A 20,905-nucleotide genomic window follows, 5' to 3' on the forward strand; every position below is an offset into this window, starting at 1 on the left:
TTTAGGCCTAAAGATATTTTTAAACGGTTTTATTACATGAATCTGCTATTCTCTATCAGGGAACAGGCCAAAACATCACAACAAACGGTCTTGTACGTTTATTTAATTCACAAATGAAAACAAAAACATATTTTTTGGATTAAAAAGAGTACAAAAATCCTAAAAATGTGTTTTATCGAAGTTAGCAGTTTGGAGATAATAATTAAAAAATAAGATGTTTATTTGAAATCTCTGCTCCGCTATCGCATTAGACAAAGTCGTTTAATATAAGATAGGCCTATTTACAACGAAAATTAAATATAATTTGGTTGGTTCCATTAAAATCCCCATTTTCACTTATTTTTGGTTTTAAGAGAGAGGGAGAGAGAGAGAGAGAGAGAGAGAGGGAGAGAGAGAGAGAGAGAGAGAGAGGGAGAGAGAGAGAGAGCGAGCGATGATAACAGCTGGATCTTGATCACAAGTAGGCTATAGTGTCTCACTCCTCCTCTCTCGCGTGTCTCCTCTCCCAGTTTATTCGTACTTTCCTGAATGTTGCGGTTTTCTTGAAGTCTTACCAGCAGACCTGATTTTTTAAGGAAGAAAGAGCTCTGCGGATTGCATCAAACCATATATTTTTGCGTTCATATGCAGCAATCCTGTGAGTAACTGCATCCACACTGTCACTATCCCTTCTATCAACACGGATGTCCAACTTCAAGGAGAGGATATGTATCAGGGCATAATGACAACCAACCACGGACCCCCTTCCTATGAGGGCGGATTTCTCCACAACGCCTCGGCGGGCACCTCTCCGGTTTATGTGCCCACCACCCGGGTCGTCACCCCCATGATCCCGGCTCTGCCTTACCTCCAGACGCCCGGCGCGTCGCAGCAGGGCAGCCCCGTATCTAGCCACTCTGCCTGGGCGCAGACGGGCGCCGACTCAGTGCCCTCGTACAACCACTCCCCGGTGTCCCCGCGCTTCGCCTTCTCCACCAGCCCGCCTCTGTCCTCCGGGGTGGCCACGGCCCGGGAGACTGCAGCTTCTTACAGCAGCCCGCTAAACATCTCTGCCAACGGGAGGGAGCACTACGGCGCCCGGAGCCTCAGCGGGTCGTATCACAGCCACTACCCGGCCTACATGAGCCCGAACGTGAGTGGAACGTGGCCGTCGTCTCCCTTTGATAGCCCGGTCCTCCACGGTCTCCAAACCGGCGCTACTCCTTGCACAACACGGCACCCAAACATAGGTGAGCGACAGGAAAATACAATATTAGGCCTACATATTGTTTTGATTTTAATAGTTAAATAATTTGTAAGGGTACTGCTGAACAATTGGGTTTTTATTTTCAATAAAGGGTGTTTGGACTTTTTGAAATTGTGTCAGACAGAAATGTACAAAATGTCGAAGAAGCTTCAAGGAGAAGAAGCTGATTGAAAATGTGGGCTTTTTTCAGAATATCAGGATTGCTTTGATTATTATTATTATTTTTAATATTTAGCTATTGGCCTAATATATTTTGAGGCAAATCCTGCTGCAATAAGGTCTTAAATAACAGTTTACTCTGCATGTGTAGACCTGGCAGAAATTATTTCTTCATTAAGAGCCATCAAGATTAGGGCAGTGTTAACTGACAGAACAGCCTAGTTTGCAATAATTTAAAAGGTCTGAAATATAATCAGAAAAACACAAATAAATCAATATTATAACAAGATTATACTAGATTAAATGTGTTATTTGTATTTTACACAATTAACCTACCAATTCTGGTATAATGAACTGATTAGATTTTTATTAAATATCTGACATTGAGTTACTGTTCATTTCTGCAAAACCAACATTAACTTCAAATTTAAATGAAGCAGGACATGCATTTTAAAAAAAATATTTTTTATTTGCTTAAAAGATAACACCAACTAAAGACATGAAGGCATTTTAGGAAGTTACAGCCACATGAGATAAGTCAGTGTCACAGACACAGGGAGTCCCTGCAGAAGGATTAAACACTTATTGTCACCTTTGAACATTTGGAGTTTGGCAGTTTATTTCTTTATAACACGATTTCTAATTCACGAATGTATTGTTGCAACAGTTAATAGGCTATTATATGGAAAGCGCCCCCCCTCCAATAAAACTGAAGTAATGTTCTGCTTCTTTTATTTCTAAAACAGTTTATCCAACTACTAACACATAAATAACACATAATAAACATGTATGTGTATTTTTATGAATCTAAGAGACAGTACTGGATTGATAAGAATTAATATTTAACTGAACCTGAAATGATAACATGGTTTATAGGGATTATGGTTTAGTTTGACTCTGGCCTCATGGATGAGGTCAGATATTATTAGATTTATATTAAAGTTATTTGAAGTGTGTGTGTGTGTGTGTGTGTGTGTGTGTGTGTGTGTGTGTGTGTGTGTGGAAACTGATCCTGATCAGCAGCACAGGACTCCTTGCATCAACTGCAGAGTCATTTCTGTTAGTGAAGATGCAGTGAATCCGAATCCATCCATTGAACATTCATGTAAGGAGTATTTATTGACTTTGGCCTTTAGGTTGTACTCTGGACCATATCAACACATTGATTTTGCTTAGGTTGTCAGTTTTTGATGAGTGCGACTTGCACCTTGTATAGTCTGATGTTGTGTTTATTTGACCCCTGTTTCTTCTATAATTTTCTGCTGGCAGCTACTGGGTGATGGGCAGCTAAACCTTTATGTTCATGTTTTTATTTTTTACTATCATGTAACTTAGAACCTAATGTGATTGGTTGGATCATTATTAGACATATCACTGATTATTAGTATCAAAGTAACATTGAACATCTTCCTCACTTATAAATACCAGCCACTCTTTCTTTTTGCCAATTATTAATAAGCATGTGATCTGACTGGCTGAAAAACTGCAAAAAAATTGTTTGTGTGGTGATAATTAGCCTAAACGTTCTCCCTGAACCGTTGAAGAAAGAAAAATATCAGCTGTGTGAGAGATAACGGCATAGATCCACTCTGACCTCTTCATCTGATTACAATCACACTGCACTCACAGTACAGCCTGTGATGAAGGAACATGCCTTCATGTCTGAGTGACAGGCTTCACCTCGTTGTTTTAAAATCACACGAGTCAGTGAAAGAAGAAAAAATTTGTTTTGATCACCTACAACTTCTACTTAAATTCTATGAAATATCTGTGAAAATATATTTGATTACTTAAAAAAATTGTAAATGTATGTGAGTTTTTCCAGATAAACATCATAATTACTTACATTTTTCAGCATCATCACAGTCTGTAATTATTCCTTCTTAAGTTTGATCTTTCTTACATTGGAAAATGACTTAATGTAAAAAACTATAACATGCCTACAACTACAAGTAAGTCTTTTCACGATAAATGTTTTGTATAAAGTTCATTATTTTTATTTATAATATTATATCTGTATTATCACTGGTAGGACCCTGGCAGTAATGAAAGTTAAATGTGTCTCCCTCACATACAAGGAGCCTATCATGGAATATGAACTCAAGAGCCAACAGATGACTTCAACACTTTGATATTCTCTCCCTTTGCAGTGTGTCATGCTGGCATTTGCTCTGCATTTGGGTAAACAGCAGTGGAATTTAAAAAAATGTATTAAGTAAAATCTAATAAGCACTGAATGCAAAATGCATTAAATATCAAAAGACATAATTTTTATAAAACAATTAAAAAGTAGGGGAACTCAAAATAGAAAAATAGCCTTTGTGAGTGTCACACTAGTATATATATTTTTTCATTAGATTATTATTACTGATGCATTAATGCATAAGCAGAATTTTACCCTTGGTGGAGCAGATTTAAACTACTTAACTTCAACTCTAATTTACAACAATTCATCATATTTCATCTTACATTTTATTCTGTAAAACCATATTTGTAAAGTACAGCTGCACAAAAGTTATATTACAATAATATATATATTATAATATTCACGTTGTATGGGTCCATGTTGTTTGACTTCACTATTTCAGATAGGAACTATTGACTACCCATATCCATCAAATTTTTATATTTTGATAATATATTTTGCATGTAAAGTCTCTATATTCAAAGTAATACGTGACCACAGCTGTCAGATAGATCTAGTGACGTAATAAGAAACAATATTCCCACATGAAAAGCTTCTTTGAAAAACTGTGAAAAAAGTGAAAGTAGCACAGGATTGTACTTAGATAAAGCTGAGTAAATGTACTTTGTTACTTTTAAAGGTTGCCACTGTAGTCCCTCATTAACTCTAACACTGTGACAATTCAAAACCTGGACAGACAGTTTGTCTTCACATGTCACAATAGATTGAGTGTTTTATTTATTTTGTCACCTTTGTCCTCTAATAGCGTCACTGTGGGTGTTTTTAAACTGCACCCTGATAAAGACACACTGACATTTATGCAGAGGAAAAAATAAACCTCCTTTGTCTCTTGTTGTTGCGTTGTGTTGGCTACAATTGCTGCCTGGCTCAAGGTTAGCTTGCCCTGCTGTCTTTGTTTTTCTCTCAACCTTGGAGGAGGACTACATATGTATCAGTGCCATTCCAGTCAGCGAGGGAGGAACAGATGGAGGCCAGATTTATACTATCTGTCGAAGGATAATTATGCTCAATGGAGAGTACAGTTAAAAAACACGATACAATCTGATTTAAATGTGATTTTTACAATTAATAAGTTGGTGTTTTCCACGTGTCCTCGAGCTATTCTTGACATAATCTCATATAGCTGATGAATATTGTAACCTGCGCTGTTGTGCTAAATTAAGAAAACAAAAGCCAAGCTGTCACTCTATTACCAGAGATTGATTGTCCTTCCTCTGAACAGCTAAGTGGTTCTTGGGAGATACTCTGTTATGTGCCAGATGAGAGAGTGAAGATCGCATTCATCAGATGTCGGGCTGTCTGAAAGAGAGGGAGAAAGAGATGTGATAGACACGGAGTCTCTATTTGAATATGATGGAGCTCTATTCCGTCTCTATTTCCAGCCGGCTCTTTATCTCATGGAGAGCTGCGAGATAAGGAGGGATTCCAGGCTGCTGTTGTGTGGGCCCGTTGTAGGACTGTAAGCCCGCACCTCCTGCTGGTGCAGAGGAGCCACTGCATTTGATGATCACCCTGTCAGGGTTTGACAGTGCAGGAAACTGTTTATTAAGGAGGGCATGAATCCAGCTGGAAGATAATTTTTCTAAGAATGACAGAGAACAGTTTGCATTGTAATATGTGGAAAATATTAGGTCTATTTAAAATTTTTGCAGTGGTAGCAGATCCTCTGAACTGTAGGCTCATGGTCAGCTTTACCAACATAAAGCCAAAACACTATTATTAAAACATCAGCTTTTAAAATAAACAGCCATGACTTCAACTTGACTAGGATGCTTTTTTTGTTTATTCAGTGGAATTTTTCCAAATAATAATAACAGTCCTGCATTCAGATTTTTAATTAAAAGTATTAGCATAAAAATATACTATACATAATGGACACCTTGTGTTTATTGTTTTATATTATAATAATTCTAGATGCATTAATGTCTATGTCACTTTAATGTTGCAGCTGGCAAAGATGGAGCTTATTTTAATGCCACACAGCTAAATAGCTTAATCTATAATATTTCAATAATTTATTTGTTGATGATATTTTGTATTAATAATCTGAATCGGGAGACTAACTAAATGTATTAAAAAACATTTGCAGAATAAATGTATAGAGTAAAAATGGAAATACTCAAAAAAAGTACAAGCTCTTCAAAACTGTACTTAAGTCCTTGAGTTACTCTATGATCCTTGAACTGATATTAAAAAAATAACTCAACAGAGTCACAGTTTTTACAGGACAGATGCAGATTACTGTTTGAGCCATATCAGGCTTTAGGAAAAACTCACACAAATAACATGATGTTTTGGCTTATTGTATTTTTCTCTTCATCAGACCTGTTCGATGACTTTGCTGAGGGGCGAGAGTGTGTGAACTGTGGGGCGATGTCAACCCCCCTCTGGAGGCGGGATGGCACGGGCCACTACCTGTGTAACGCCTGCGGACTGTACCACAAGATGAACGGCATCAACAGACCTCTTATCAAACCTCAAAGGCGGCTGGTGGGTGACAGCAGAGCATGTTTCAACGCACAGTGTGTCACAATGTGTCTCCATTTTTTTAACTGGTGGCTTGGACATATTTTATACTCTGCAGTCTGCCTCGAGGAGGGTGGGCCTGTCCTGCACTAACTGTCACACCACCACCACCACCCTGTGGCGACGAAACGCAGAGGGAGAGCCGGTCTGCAACGCCTGTGGCCTCTACATGAAACTCCATGGGGTGAGAGAAAAAGAGGGGAGGGAAGTGCTCTGATGCTGTTGAAATCTTGTACTGTATATAACTTACGTCTGTAATTTCTGAAGGAATCTGAGATTATGCTTTGTAAATAGAAACACACACAGAGCATCTAAATGTATAGAAATCAATAAAGTAAATATACATTCAAGCACGTTATTGGTGGCCAAGTGCACACCATCTTGTGATGACGGAACTCTGACCTAAAATGAGAGATTCACAAAAAAAAAGGTTTTGAAAATTTATCTTGAGGACAGGAAACTTAACTTATCTGTACAGTTTAGGTCCTTTTTCACCTCTGAATCTTAACTTCACCATTTTCACTTTACTAAAGGTTATTCCTTCGTTTTGGTGTCTTCTTCACAGGTACCACGACCCCTGGCTATGAAGAAGGAGGGGATCCAGACCCGCAAACGCAAACCCAAGAACCTCAACAAGCCCCAAACTGGTGAGCTTCATGACCACATGTGTTTTTGTTTGTGAATGCATAGATATTAGACAAGCAGGAGCATAGCCAAATCTCACGTAGAAGAGAGAGCTTAGGTCTCCTCTCCCCAACATCCACAACCATTATTATTCTATCTTTGATAGACAAAAATGGGAGTAGGAAAAAACCTACATTTAAACCCTGTTTAAAAATCGAAATTGAAGCCCTCCCTCCCTTTTACCCACAAGTACTTGTACATTTCTGAGAGTATAGTGCATTAAAGGGCCCATTCACATATACTGTCTGGGAATGACCTCAGTTCTGTGCTCCACAGGGAGCCCAGGTGGTGAGGGGACTCCAGTCACGCCAAGCAGCACTCCCCGTGCCTCCGCCGCCACAGAGGAGCCTCGCCAGATAAAGACAGAGCCGGACACTCACAGCTTGTACTCTCATCATAGCGTACACACACAGGTTAGATGCCTTTTTAGTCAAATTTTAGAGAATATTTATGTCCCAAATTGTTTTTAATAGTTGACAAAAGAGGTAGAGGCTTTCATTGCTCATTACATTCAGCTGTAACAGTCTAATAGGCCCAGAAACAGTTAAACTGCTGTGTAGACACAATTATTATAACCCAAATTCTACAATATGGAGTCTTATTTTGCCCTTATATTTATAATTATTTCACATGCCAAATAATAGGACAAGGAAAGTCCCTATGTATGATTGTGATGTAAGTGGGTGGTGATGCCAGTGCCAAGAGGCCCTCATGGAGGGCCCACTCCCACTGCACAGAGATATTCCGTATTGGCCTTCTCACCGTTTTCTTCTGTATCCCTCTAGATTTCAGCCCTGCCAGCTTACATGGCAGCTCAAGGTGGAGCCATTCCTCTCAAGATGTCCCCTGGGGGCCACAGCGGGTCTTCTGGCTCTAAAGCTGAGCCCTGGAACAACCTTATCCTGACCTAGAACCCCTATGACCCACCATCTCAAACCAACTTATCTACACCGGTTATACTGTCCTGAGAGGCAAGCGTCTCCGGATAGCAGACTGCCGCTCTGGATGCAGATGTTCCCACAGCCTACACACCGCACAGTGTCTTCAGTACGACGCTCTGGGACCAATATGTGAGCACCACGAAGGAAATGGAGATCTTAAACAGATACTGTGTGTTCAATCACAGCAACCGAGGAGTGAACGGATTTTGACAATCATTAAAGAGCAGCACTGTGATTAAATACAACAACTCTTGATGTGAAACAATTGAAAAAAGGGAACTTTTTTGTGTCACCTTTTCTACCACGCCAGTACGCATGTGTAAAAATGTAACATAAACCAGTAACAAATAACAATTAAGGCCAGACTTTTTCTCCTTGAATTGTTTTAATTTTAATATATTTCATTTTCACATTATTATGGAAGTTTTGGCATTCAATGGACTCACAAAACACATAAGAAGTCACAACAGCACAACTTAATGCCAAAAGTAGCGGCATACAGGAGCTACAGCAAGTGTACTTAAAATATCAGTTCACATTAACCACAATATGAAACCACAATATATTTTTAGGTATTTTTATCTCTCACAAGTGGTTTTAACTTTATACCACATTGGAATGGAGGTGAATGAGATGTTTGTTTGTGGTGCTAAAAGCATTGAAAATTATATTTAAAAAACACAGAACAAACAATGTGCTGGCTACTACATATTCCGCAGACCTTCAAAGGTGGTGAGGTCTGTGTAGAGAATCTGGTCAAGCACTTATTACAATTGAGTTTTTCAAAGGATGTCCATTAGTAGAGCACCACTCACTAGCATGTAGTCATCTTAGTTGTAGGGCGGCTCAGTTTGAAAATAAAACTCTTTGTACAGCAAAATACCAGCAAAGGTGAATGGAAAAACACGTATGTGATTTGTCATCTGTGTGGACTGACCCTTTAAACATTTCCCAAAATTAGCAGTGACAGATTACAGTCAGGTATTATTTGTGATATACTCATGAGTGTTATGTACATATGTGTGCATCTAATTCCGCAAGCTAAACCAGGAGCATTTCTTACTGCAGCTAAAAGAGAACTGCTCAAGACATTCATCACTCCTCAACACCAGTGATATGAACTTCAGTAAACACAGTCTCCTACTCAGTGCAATAGGAACAGCTCCCTGTTGTTTCTGGATCAGTTGCCTGAACTGTGTGTTTGATTTAAACTATGACCAATACTTGTCAGTATTGACACCTCTATCAACAAATACATGATAAACTACCTATGTGGCAAGTAAGTTGCACTTGATGAATGTGGGGTGGAAGTGATGGCCCACAGCTCCCTCTGCTGACACAAGTGCAGATGTGCCTCCACAAGAAAACTTGCACATTCTTTAATACTTTCAAAAATCCTGCCAGTATTTATTGTTTTAGGCTCAACCCCAAGCCACACAATTATCATTCATTAGCTGAAGGTTTGATAAACCTTATGAAGATGTATTGTATCAAGATTGTACAGTTTGTTTATTTGATTGTGGCAAGCATGGAGGCAACATGTGTAAATGTGGTTTATTGCTACATTGAATTTTCCAGAATAACAAATATATGACCATATATGCAAAACAAAAAACAACTCCACTCCAGTATAATTGTAATACACTATTTGTGATATATTGTAAGTAAAGACACAGTGGGAGATGGACATGTATGTGGACTTTCTCGGTGTGCACTAACACCACCTGATGTCCTCCCTCAGTATGCAACTGTAGCCTTACTGAGGAAACTAATAAAGACAAAGCATTCTGACATAATGCAGTTGGTAGGTATGGTGTTTGGTGTCATTCACGTCAAACGCATACCAAACATTTGTGAAATATTTAGTCTTAACTTTCTCATCACCTTGTCAGCGAGTTTATTTTTTGACACCTTGTGGGGATTTTTCTGAAAACTGTATCCTTCCAATTTGTAAGTATTCTGTTGTGAGCTTTAGAATATCTTTGATAAAAAGCTGGATGGTGCATTGGTTGAAGTCTTCAGTCAGCTTCTCCCTGGTGAACTCGGCATATTTGTCCTGTACCATCTCCTTCCAACACTGTTGAAACGTGAGTCTCATGTGATCCTGGATGGCGTGAGATACTTGGGAACTAAAAGTGTAATCAAATGCAAAAGCCTGTCCCTTTTCTAAACATTCCTCAAAAAATCCACTTTTTTCTGGAAGCAGAGCCTGTGCAGCTTCGATCACGGCGTTCACCTCCTCTGTGAAGATTTTTTTCTCTTCTTCTAGTTTGCATTCAAAAATACTATGCATACTCTTGAAGTAGCTCTTCCAGTCCTGCCCTTGCACAGTGTTTATCATAGGGACACTCACAGATCTCAGGAGGTGTTTAACAGCAGAAAACAGATTTTCACATAAAGGTTTAAGATCAGTGCTCTTTTCAGCTGCTTTAACATAGCTCTCATAGTCCTCAGTCTGATGTATACAGTCCACTTGGCTGTAGTTAATATCCCTGAACAGATTTTCCTTAGCTCCTCTGAAGCCCCAGCACTTCACATAACCAATGTGAGTCTTCACTCCATGCGCTCTCCACCACTCCTGAGCTTTCTGAACCAGGTTCAGCATGCATGGATCTGTGTTTCTAGCCAAACACGGACTGTTCATGGTGAAAACATACACCTTCCAGTCTTCTGAGACAGCCCCTGTCTCCAGAAGTTCCTCGGTTTGTTTAATAATGACGTCCTCGCTGTGTTCTCCGTTGTTGTAATTGGGGTAATAAGGTCCGTACATGACAATCTCCTCCTGTTTCTCAATAACAGCCCATGAATGCTGCTTATCTTCTGCACCACATTCCTCAGTTATGTCACTGTGAAACTCCAGAAATTTCTTGTTGACTGAGTCGCTGAGGTAAATGTCATCAGTGGCTTGTCTGTACTTGAGGCGCTCCAATACGTTATTCACAGAGTGTTGTGTGTCAGCCCAGGACGAAATCTGCTCAAAGAAGCTGTCAGCGTCAGTCAAATGTTTTGTTCCTCCATTCACACAGGCTTCACATGTGCAAGGGTGTCCACAGCTTGTCCTGTAACACAAAGATATCTCATCGTAAGGCATAAAGGTTTGGTTAATTATTCCTTTAAAATAGTTTACAATTATTTGTTAAAATACTCTACCATGATGTATTTTTCACAACATAAAATACTGTCTGACTTGTGTAATGTAAATAAGAGACAACTTTCTTCACGATTCCTTCAAATGGTTTCAAAGGATATGTCTTGAATAATATTTACCCATCAGGAGAGCTTATCACAGCTCAACATTTCATTGACAGCAAAACAAATGTGTAGAGAACGCGACTCGATTAAACAACTGAATATGTTGTATGAATATGTAAAATGAAAATTATTCTAAGATAAAATACACTTGCCAAAAACAATAATATATACCATATAAATCATTAGGGCTGACCTGAATAGTCCAAGATTCGATGCTTCGATGGGCGGAGCCTGATTCGACTGTCAATCTCACAGTCGAAGCGTCAGCGAAACGAGGATCATGCCATTTTGGCTATATCGGGGTGCCCAACGTCCGATTTTACATAGAACTACCACTTAACTAAGTTAATATACAGTAGGGCTGCAACTAACAATTAATCTATCGATTATTGAAACGATTAATCAACAATTTGGATTAGGAATCGCAAAATGACACAACCTCACAAACCTGAGGTTGTTTTAGGCATGTGCCAATTAACAGTCAAGACAATAAAATACTGCCTTCAAATATGCATCTTTTAATGAACGTTTCTGCTGCAGCAAAAGAAAGGTCCACTGAAACCATGTCCTGATAAGCAGGACGGAGCAGCTTTCACGCCAATACTGCAACCCCCCCGGGACAAACTGACACTGTATACGAAGAAAGAAATAACGTCATGCATTTCATTTGCCAAATTTACAAGAGGGGATCAATAATAATAATTTTGTATTAGACAGCGTTTCACAACAAATTTAGTTTCCCCTAAAATCCTCCGTGATTTTTTTTAAGGGAGTTTGGGGCGGATTACCCGCCGCCTCACGCACAGGAGAACTGTTTTCTCTTCTTTAGAAAGTATGAAATTGTCGGGTGTCTAATCTTGTTCTCCAGCTGGGAACATCGCCACGAGTGATGCATTGTTTATGATTGTAAAGTCAGGGCACATCTGGAATGTGAACGTGGCCGTTGTGTATCATAATTATGTGCTACTCACAGCACCATTACTGTAACAATCAATCAAATTGACCAACTGTATAGAAAACGTTTCAGCTCATAACGTAAAGTAACACGGCTTTAACGTGAAGCTAGCTCGCTAACTAGTTTACTGAGACGAGTCTTCATCATCCACAGAGACACGACGTTACGCGCCTCCTCTTCAGATGCTCCGGTGTTTCCAGGAGAGCTCAGCTTTGCTGCAGTTCACAACTTTTCTGGCTGTGCGAAGAGTGAAATGCTGCCACACTCTGGAGGTTTTAGGTTGTGAAGGTTTTTACTGCAGCGCTGATGTTGTTTTAGTAACTTTAACGTTACTGTTCACATCACTTTACTCTGTTAAGCTGACGGTGTCACTATAGCCCGATGAAGTCATGAACGAATCAATCGTTGGCAATGAATTTAATAATCAATTTTTGTCGACTACGTCGATTAGTTGTTGCACCCCTAATATACAGCCTATTACAATATACATTTAAATTTTTAATGTTGTAAATAAATATGTAAAAAGAATAAAACTTTCAATAAATGTTTTTGAAGTATGTGAATAAATCCAAAATTGCAACCCTAAAGTGCAATTTATACTTCTGCCTCAAATCAGCGGCCTAGGTGATGGCGTAGGCTACGGGCTACGGAGAGGCTAGGCAGAGGCTACGCCGTCGCCTGACGTGCACCTCCTTAAAAATGTAACTACACGTTGAGTCGATGCGGACCATAAGCTCTGTGATTGGTCGGCTGGGTAGCCTCGCAATGCCTCCGAGCCGACCGGAAGTATCCCGCGCTTTGAAGTAACGTTTACTAGCAGCCAAAACGGCGGCTGTAACACAGTGAATCAATATATTTGACCGTCGCAACCCGAGCGAAATGACTCGTTTCGCAATCAGAATGTGATCCATTCGGTCGGTAACATTTGAAAAGGCTACACCAGCTGCACGTTTACAGTTTTACCCCCATTTACGTTAGCGGAGCGCTAAACCGGAAGTTAGCCTGCTTGGCCGGCAAAAGTCAACACAGTGGACGCTGTAGCGCTACTGCCGACTAGCGTTTGAGGGTGTAATTGCAGAATGATGGACACACCTACGCACAAGTATAAATGCATGGCTATGTGCGTAGCCTACGGCTTAAGTACGCACGTAGACCCTATGCAGGAGTATAAATGGGCCTTAACCCTGGGGCGTCATTGCACATGTGTAAGCGTAGCGTGGGGTGGCAGTGGAGGAACACTTGCTGAAGATGAAGAGACAGAGCCTCCACTTCACTGGTGTTGTGCCAAATTGTCCGAACCTCATGGGACTTTCGGATAATTTATCACCGTTGATGAACCACGTAAAGAATATTTTATTTATCGTTTTGCTGGCTACTTGAAAAAGACCCATGAGGAACCTCGACGTGCATGCAGTTGTCGGCAGCAGTAATGCACGTAAAACTGCACAAGACCGGTGAAGGACAGGCGAGAGAGAGAGCGCCTCAGTTTAGCTGGAAATTTACAGTGTAAGTTGAATGAAAAGAGACTGCAGTTCTGCAGCTTCTCAAGATTAAAGCGAGCTACCGTGTGTAACACCCCCCGCTCGCAATCGCTGTGCACAAAAAAACACACGATTCGTCTATAGGCAGGACTTGACGATTCTGACAGCCCTATAAATCATATAATATGACGTGCTGTAATACAGAGATTTTTGCAGCCCAAGTAATACCAAGAGGAACTGAAAATGTGATACCTGAAATATCCGCTGCAACACTTTGTTTAAGATGTTTCACACCCCATACGAACATGTGATTCTACTTCAGTTAGTACTTACTTCAGTCTGGCATGTTCTGTGGCTTGGTCAGTCTGATATCTGTCAAGTAGAGATTTCAGACTCCCCACACATTTCTTCTTGTACAGCAGAGGCTCCTTTTCATATCCATTAAACAGAGGCCGCTTACGGCTCAACCTGAATAAAAAACAGACTGATTAACATGTCAAATAGGATATTTTGAGTCTCTTAACAACTTCATGTCGTCTTTTCCCCTTATCAGATATGGGGTGCCTCAATAGTCAATTCTTGGACCCATTTTGTTCTACCTATACAGTATATGCTCCCCTTGGGTAATGTGATCCAAAGATATGGTATTTCTTTCTTTCTCCCTGTTAAACCCACTAACCTCGGTAGACTCAGCTCAGTTCAAACAAAACAGAAATCCTTGTCATTGGGCCCTAACATATTACAAAACTAATACTGCCATCTGGTCACCTGTCTCAACATATCAAGCCTGTTGCAAGAAATCGTGGTCTTTTATTTGATAGCAATGTCTGTTTCAAGCAACAAACCACCAAGGTTGAAATAATACAAAAATAGGATCTATTTCAAATTTCCGAGATGCAGAAACTGTTGTTCATGCTTTTATTTCCTCTCGCCTTGATTAAGCAACAGCCTTTTCTTTTGTCTTACTCAAAAAATTTGAAACGACTACAGACTGTGCAGAACTCAGCTGCTAGACTTTTAACAAGAGGCAAAAGGTATAATCACATCACACCTAGGATTGATTTTAAGGTCTTATTGATTACGTTTAAGGCTGCCCATGACCTGGCTCTGGATTATATTTTGGAGCTTTTAATTTCTTATGACCCTGTGCATAGTTTGATATCTTCGGTCTTCCTGATTCCAGGCTGAAAACTAAAGGGGACAGAGCTTTTGCTGTCTGGGTCACTTTTATCGGAAAATATATCCTGATTTTTATTTCTTCTTTCTCTCTGTGCCTGTGAAACACATTGTACTTTGTTTTGGTAAGTGCTCTATAACGTTTTATAATTACAATATATCAATTGGAGGATCAGAGAGCAGTTTATGTACAGTGGCTGTAAAAAATTAACCAAACACCGTGGGAAACACTAGTAAAGTAAAGGAATTTAAGAGCCTACATGTTGCCTTTAACTATTCCATGTTGGAGAAATGTCTAAGAAAACATAGTCAGAGAGATATTTGGATGCAAGGAAACGTCTGTTAGCCTCTTTTTCAGGTTAGTTTTTGTCAAAGTACAAACTGAGTTTACCCACATGGGAAGTTCCATCCTGACTCCTCCGCCCTGGTAGTTCACGAATCAGTCAATTAAAATGTGGCTCATCTTTTCTCTTGTAGGGTCGGTCATGTAGTGTAGCTCTGCTGACTCCAGATCACAAGACAAACAACTCTGACAAACTAAGCAACAGCAAAACGGTTACACTCTCAACATGTTTACTCAGACAACACCAGCACTGAGCTTCTGCACTTGGTAATGCTTACGGCCATATAGATATTTCATAACAAGCCAAGCTGCACAGTGTGTGTGTGTGTGTGTGTGCGTGCCTTTAACTGTTTCATGGTATCCTCCGTGCTCCTTTTTTCCAGTTTAGCAAGTTCCCAGAAGAATGCAGAGGAGATAACTCAAAGCCCACTTTGACTGACGTGCAAGATTTAAAAGCTTTGCCTTATAGAGTGAAAAGAGTGTAAGACAAATGAAAATGTCGGAGATGCTTCTGGTTTGTTTTATGGGTCAAAGTTTGGGAGGTTCGTCTGACTTGTCATCATCAGGTCAAAACTAGTGACATTCTTTTCAGCCTTAGTTGCACTTTGTGTTCGGTGTTAATTAGCAAATCTTTCCAGACAGGTTGGTTCAGACATTTTAGCCATCATTAACCGCTTTCTGTCAACTGTCATTTTTCCCCATCTTGTATTAAGCATGCTTCTGTTAACCCACTTTTTAAAATTCAACTTCAATATTTCAATGTAGTTAATCTCCTTTTTTAACAATAATGAAAAAAATATTAAATCAGGTTTCGGCTCCCTACACAGTACTGCTCTGACCAAGGTCACCAATAATTTGCTGCTCGCAGCAGACTCAGGCCCGTGCTCGGTTTTAATTCTGCTTGATCTCGGCTCAGCTTTTGACACTGTGGACCGTGATGTTTTAATAAACGATGCAGTCCTACTTTGTCCAGCTGAGACAGCTAACCAAGATCAGATCTTTCCTGTCCTCTGGTGAGACGGTCATCCATGCCTTTGTCTCCTCAAGACTTGGTTATTGCAATGCTCTGTATTCTGGTAGCAGTAAGGGAAACCTTCATATACTGCAGCTCATTCAAATTGCTGCCGCGAGGATTTTAACTCTCACTAAAAGGAGTGACCAAATCACACGAATCCTTGCTTTAAAAAAAAAAAAAAAAATTAGGCTCCTGCCTACGTCTGTGACCTGAGGTTGCCCTACGAGCTGGGCCGATGCCTGAGATCCTCCGGGAGGGCTGTAGCCTACTAATGGCTCTAAAATCATGTCTTGGCACTAAAGGTGACCTGGCTTTTGCTGTTCGGGCCCCTCAGCTGTGGAACTCCCTACCTGGTGATCTCAGGCATGCAAACTCAGAGGACTCGTAAATCTCTTCTTAAGTTTTACTTATATCATATGGCGTTTTCATAACCATTGTATAATTGTTGTCAATTCATTTATAATTTTAAGTTTGGAACTTGTTTGTTTCTGATGTACAACTCTTTGCAACTTATTTTTTTTACATTTTTTACAAATAAAGTTATTATTTATGATGTGTATGGTAAACATTCTACCTGCTAAACTTCAACATGTTGCCATTAACATTATAAATTAGCAGATATTAGCATTTAGCTGAAAGCACCACCACGTGCAGACAGAGAGAGAAAGAGAGGGACAGGGAGAAAGAATATTTCCTGGTCCAGTAGACTTTGGAGGTCCACAAACTACTATTATAATCAATATGCTATAAGAGATTATCCAACTATTCATAAAAAAATCTCAAGAGTTAAAGAAGGCTACCATTTTAACTGATACTTCCAAGTGGAGTTTTGTGTTCTTACATTGCTTGGTTAATTATTTGAGCTTCCTGAATCTTGGGCTAAATAAAATTTCCTTTTACTACTTTACTGTGTTTTGTGGAAAAAGCGACTATACATAATTTTATTCCATGAGCAGCACTTTTACTTAAATAATATAAAAGGGAGCTTTAAATGTGGAGTTTTATGGGATCATGAACAAATAAAGATAGCTAATAGATATTATTAAGAAGTCCCACACTATGCAAATTGTTAAGTCAGGTAGACAAGGTAATGGAACAATGTCAAGGTTTCTGCAGGTTTCACCCGGTCTAATTTAAGACTTTCCATTGTCAACCGCTTTTCCTGTGTACAGGGTGCAGGTCACCAATCCATCGCAAGGCCACACATAGTCAAACAACCATTCACGCTCACAATTTAGGGTCACCAATCAACCTAGTCCACATGTCTTTGTATGGTGGAAGGATGCCGGAGCACCCGGAGAGAACATGCAAACTGAGGCAACCGGGGTTTGAACCCACAACCTTCTTGCACTGCCCATAATGAATGAAATTTAAAACCTGTATCATGACTAATGCAGTCACAAATAGAGAGTAATTCAATGTATTCAAATTAGGGTACAGTGATGTCTACAAAACTGGCATCGGACAATGTCAACAATGAAACACCGGGATGGACGATGACATTGATAAGCTACATAATTAACAATCTGGCATGCGGTGGACCTGCTGATGTGAAAAATTGATCACCGGTAGAAAAATCAAGAACAAAAAAAAAATCTGTCTTTTTGGCGACTTTATAAAACTTAACCTACTGCTGATGGATAAACTCAGGGTTGCAGACAGGGAGACAAATCTAAACTACACCCCAAAAGCTAAACATGTCTACTGGGGTTGAATTCTAACCATTAGATCTGGGAAAATTCATTTGGTTAGTTTTGATGCTCTCACAGTATTTTACATTCATTGTGCAGCACCAAGCCGTTTTGTGCCTCACCACCTTATAATGGCAGGAAAACACATGACCTCAGAATTAGGGCTGCACAATATATCATTTCTGCATCGTCATCGCAATGTGCCCATGCGCAATAGTCACATCGCAGAACAGTGCAATGTCAAGCAAGTCAAATTTTTGCTACTTGATACAAAAGGAAAACTCGCACGGTTCTCATTTTCCATGACTAATCTACAAAGAAGTCTGACTGATGAAACAGAATTTACTCAGATTAAAGGGTTCTGGGATACCCAGAGTTTGTTGCTAGTGAGTGACAAGCAGACTCTGCATGCACAGCAAGCCACCAATCACAATATTGTTCCTGATCAGTTTATCAAACTATGAAAGCAGGCCCCGCCCCTGTCAGCTGTCCACTCCAAACCACTCAGAGAGCTGCTGTATAGCTGCTCTTTAATTTTTATTTATTATTTTGTATAAAATATGTTTACTGCATTAAAACTCAAGAAAGAATGGTTTGCACTCTTGTTTTCAGACTAAAAAGAAAATTTTCAGCTTTTTAAATTTTCTATGCATTTTCCCTACAAAATCACCCCAATAATTCTAGGATGCTTAATTCTTTTCAAATGGAGCAATCGAAGTCGTCTAGTGAAAACATTGCACATCGCAATATATATATCGCAATATATATATCGCAGAAAAGAAAAATATTGCAATGTAATTTTTTTCCAATATCGTGAAGCCCTACTCAGAATCATAACAGATAGGATTATTCATGTTTGCCTTGTGTCTTAATTTACTTCTTTATACATTTGTATAAATTAACATAAATAATAGGCAACATGAGAACCACCTCCCTTCTGTATTATTACAAGCATTTCATTTTTACATCAAAATCCAAAAGAATAATCTCATCAGCATAAAGGGACTAACGTTAGTTTGCATCCTCAGCTCCTCTGTAGTCAACACTGGCCTTTTTTAATTGATTTTGAGTTGATCTTATCCTCTGCTAACTTTCACCATCACTTTCTGCCACTCTCTCACATTCGCTCATCCTTTGAAGAACGAGGAGAGGGAGACAACAATGCTTTGTGTTACTGTAGTTTACTGAAAATCATTAATGATCGTGTGAAATTTTGGCGCTCATTCATTAAGCAGCGACAGTAGGCTTCAAATACGTTGCTAGAGACTGGTTTTAAGCTTTAAGATTCGTTTTTCCATCTAAGTAGGGCTGTCGCAAGGGTGAAGTAATTTCCACCGTGGCAATATGTTGGGACTCAACAGTATGCGGTATTATCGCATATTTCATCAATGAAGTAATTTGGTGCCATATAGCACGGTAAGAGTGTCTGTAACCTCACAGCGAGCCGCGAACAGCAGCTTTATGGTCGTATCAAGCTAGCTGCTGGGTGCTAGTCAACAACATTGCCAAGCAAACTCCTTTTTGTAGTTTGACCGTGTCTTTTTCACATGCAGCTATATCATTACCTTCAGGGCACATATATCAAGTCAATTTACATACGCAGCAAAACACACGCACGCCACGGTGCGGAGCCGAATGGTTGTCCGCAACTAACTACTGCACTGTGGTAACATTATAACTAAATTTCAACAGAAAGAAGGCAGTGGTGGAGCAGAGGAGTTGAAGGCAGCTTGGACAGGGCCAACGAACTTAATGTGTTCTTTGATACAGATTTGATACTATGGCTACTGCCCATCCCCCAACTAACTCAGCTGCTGTTTTCCCTCAAACACCTTGTGGTGTCCCAACGATAATGCTGCGATGATGTGTTGAGAAGAAATCCGCTTGACACTGTTCTTGATTATAAAAGTTTATTACATCAAAGTATTCAGCATCAATTACAAGCTCTGCAGCAGCTTGGAGAGTGACCCAGCCCGATGACCACTCTGTCTCTCTGTACATCGAACACAGCTTATATAGGACATGTTTAGGTCTCTGCTAAATACCATATAAGGGCAAAGTCCCTTCATAGACACTAATCTCTACTCCCCCTACCACTGGGTCAGAGGTCAAATTCCATAGAAGGGTTCACTCTTTGCACACCCATCAATCATTACTTCCCCTTAAGGGTTCACTGTCCCCATAAGGGTTCACTGTCCCCAGCTACAGAGCATTATGTTAAACTGTAATGGTCAAATGCACATATGTTATACACCACAACCTCAAACCCCACTACTCCCCCCCCCCTCCTCACTGTCCCCCACCTGCTGTGAGACCCCAACCCCTCCCTCCGGCTCTCAGGTTTTCCGCTCTCTCCAGCCTGTCGACTCCTCCTCTCCCCCTCCCCGACATGTAACCTCTGTGTGCCTCACTGCTGACCAGGTGAGACAGCTGTGGAGACTCCACTCCAACAAGGCTTCAGGCCCTGATGGTGTCCGTCCCAGGGTGCTCAAAGCGTGTGCCCCCCAGCTATGTGGAGTCCATCACCATGTCTTCAACCTGAGCCTGTCTCCAAAGGGTCCCTGTGCTGTGGAAGACATCTTGCCTCGTGCCTGTGCCAAAGACGCCACGACTACAGACCCGTGGCACTGACTTCCCACATCATGAAGACCATGGAGAGACTGGTTCTGGACCAGCTGCGGCCCATGGTCAGACCTCTCCTGGACCCACTCCAGTTCGCCTTCCAGTCCCGACTGGGAGTTGAGGACGCCATCATCTTTCTGCTCAACCGCACCTACGCCCACCTGGATAAGCCGGCGAGCACTGTGTGGGCCATATTTTTTGACTTCTCCAGTGCTTTCAACACCATCCGGTCGGTCCTGCTGGGTGAGAAGCTGACAGCGATGCAGGTGGATGCCCCCCTCGTGTCCTGGATTGTTGACTACCTGATTGGCAGACCACAGCATGTGCGCCTGCAACACTTTGTGCCAGACAGCGTGGTCAGCGTGTTGACTACCACACAGAGTCCTGCCATCTTCAGAAGTTTTCTGATGACTCTGCTGTCGTTGGATGTATCAGCAAGGGTGACGAGGCTGAGTACAGAACTGTGGTGGTGGACTCACATGGTGTGAACAAAACCACCTACAGCTCAACATGACAAAGACTAAGGAGCTGGTTGTGGATCTAAGGAGAGCCAAGGCACCAGTGACCCCTGTTTCTATCCAGGGGGTCAGTGTGGACATTGTGGATGA

At 40.6% G+C, this 20,905-nt stretch overlaps 2 protein-coding genes across 2 annotated transcripts; one reads left to right on the forward strand and one right to left on the reverse strand.

The window, feature by feature from the left end:
- The first annotated feature begins 457 nt into the window (after window positions 1-457).
- gata4 (GATA binding protein 4) lies at window positions 458-9,558 on the forward strand. Its single transcript, XM_038726667.1, has 6 exons — window positions 458-1,229; window positions 5,935-6,101; window positions 6,196-6,321; window positions 6,703-6,784; window positions 7,098-7,234; window positions 7,607-9,558. The coding sequence occupies exons 1-6, from the start codon at window positions 707-709 to the stop codon at window positions 7,730-7,732; spliced, it is 1,161 nt and encodes a 386-aa protein (XP_038582595.1). The 5' UTR covers window positions 458-706; the 3' UTR covers window positions 7,733-9,558.
- On the reverse strand, window positions 9,073-15,310 carry LOC119908796. The gene is made up of 3 exons (XM_038726666.1): window positions 15,022-15,310; window positions 13,784-13,918; window positions 9,073-10,821 (listed from the first exon to the last, which is right to left on the reverse strand). The coding sequence occupies exons 1-3, from the start codon at window positions 15,033-15,035 to the stop codon at window positions 9,660-9,662; spliced, it is 1,311 nt and encodes a 436-aa protein (XP_038582594.1). The 5' UTR covers window positions 15,036-15,310; the 3' UTR covers window positions 9,073-9,659.
- Between the last annotated feature and the right edge of the window lie 5,595 nt (window positions 15,311-20,905).

Source organism: Micropterus salmoides, unplaced genomic scaffold (assembly GCF_014851395.1).
Source record: "Micropterus salmoides isolate LMB-PRFRI ecotype aquatic unplaced genomic scaffold, ASM1485139v1 Ms_hic_scaffold_18, whole genome shotgun sequence".
Taxonomy (NCBI): Eukaryota; Metazoa; Chordata; class Actinopteri; order Centrarchiformes; family Centrarchidae; genus Micropterus; species Micropterus salmoides.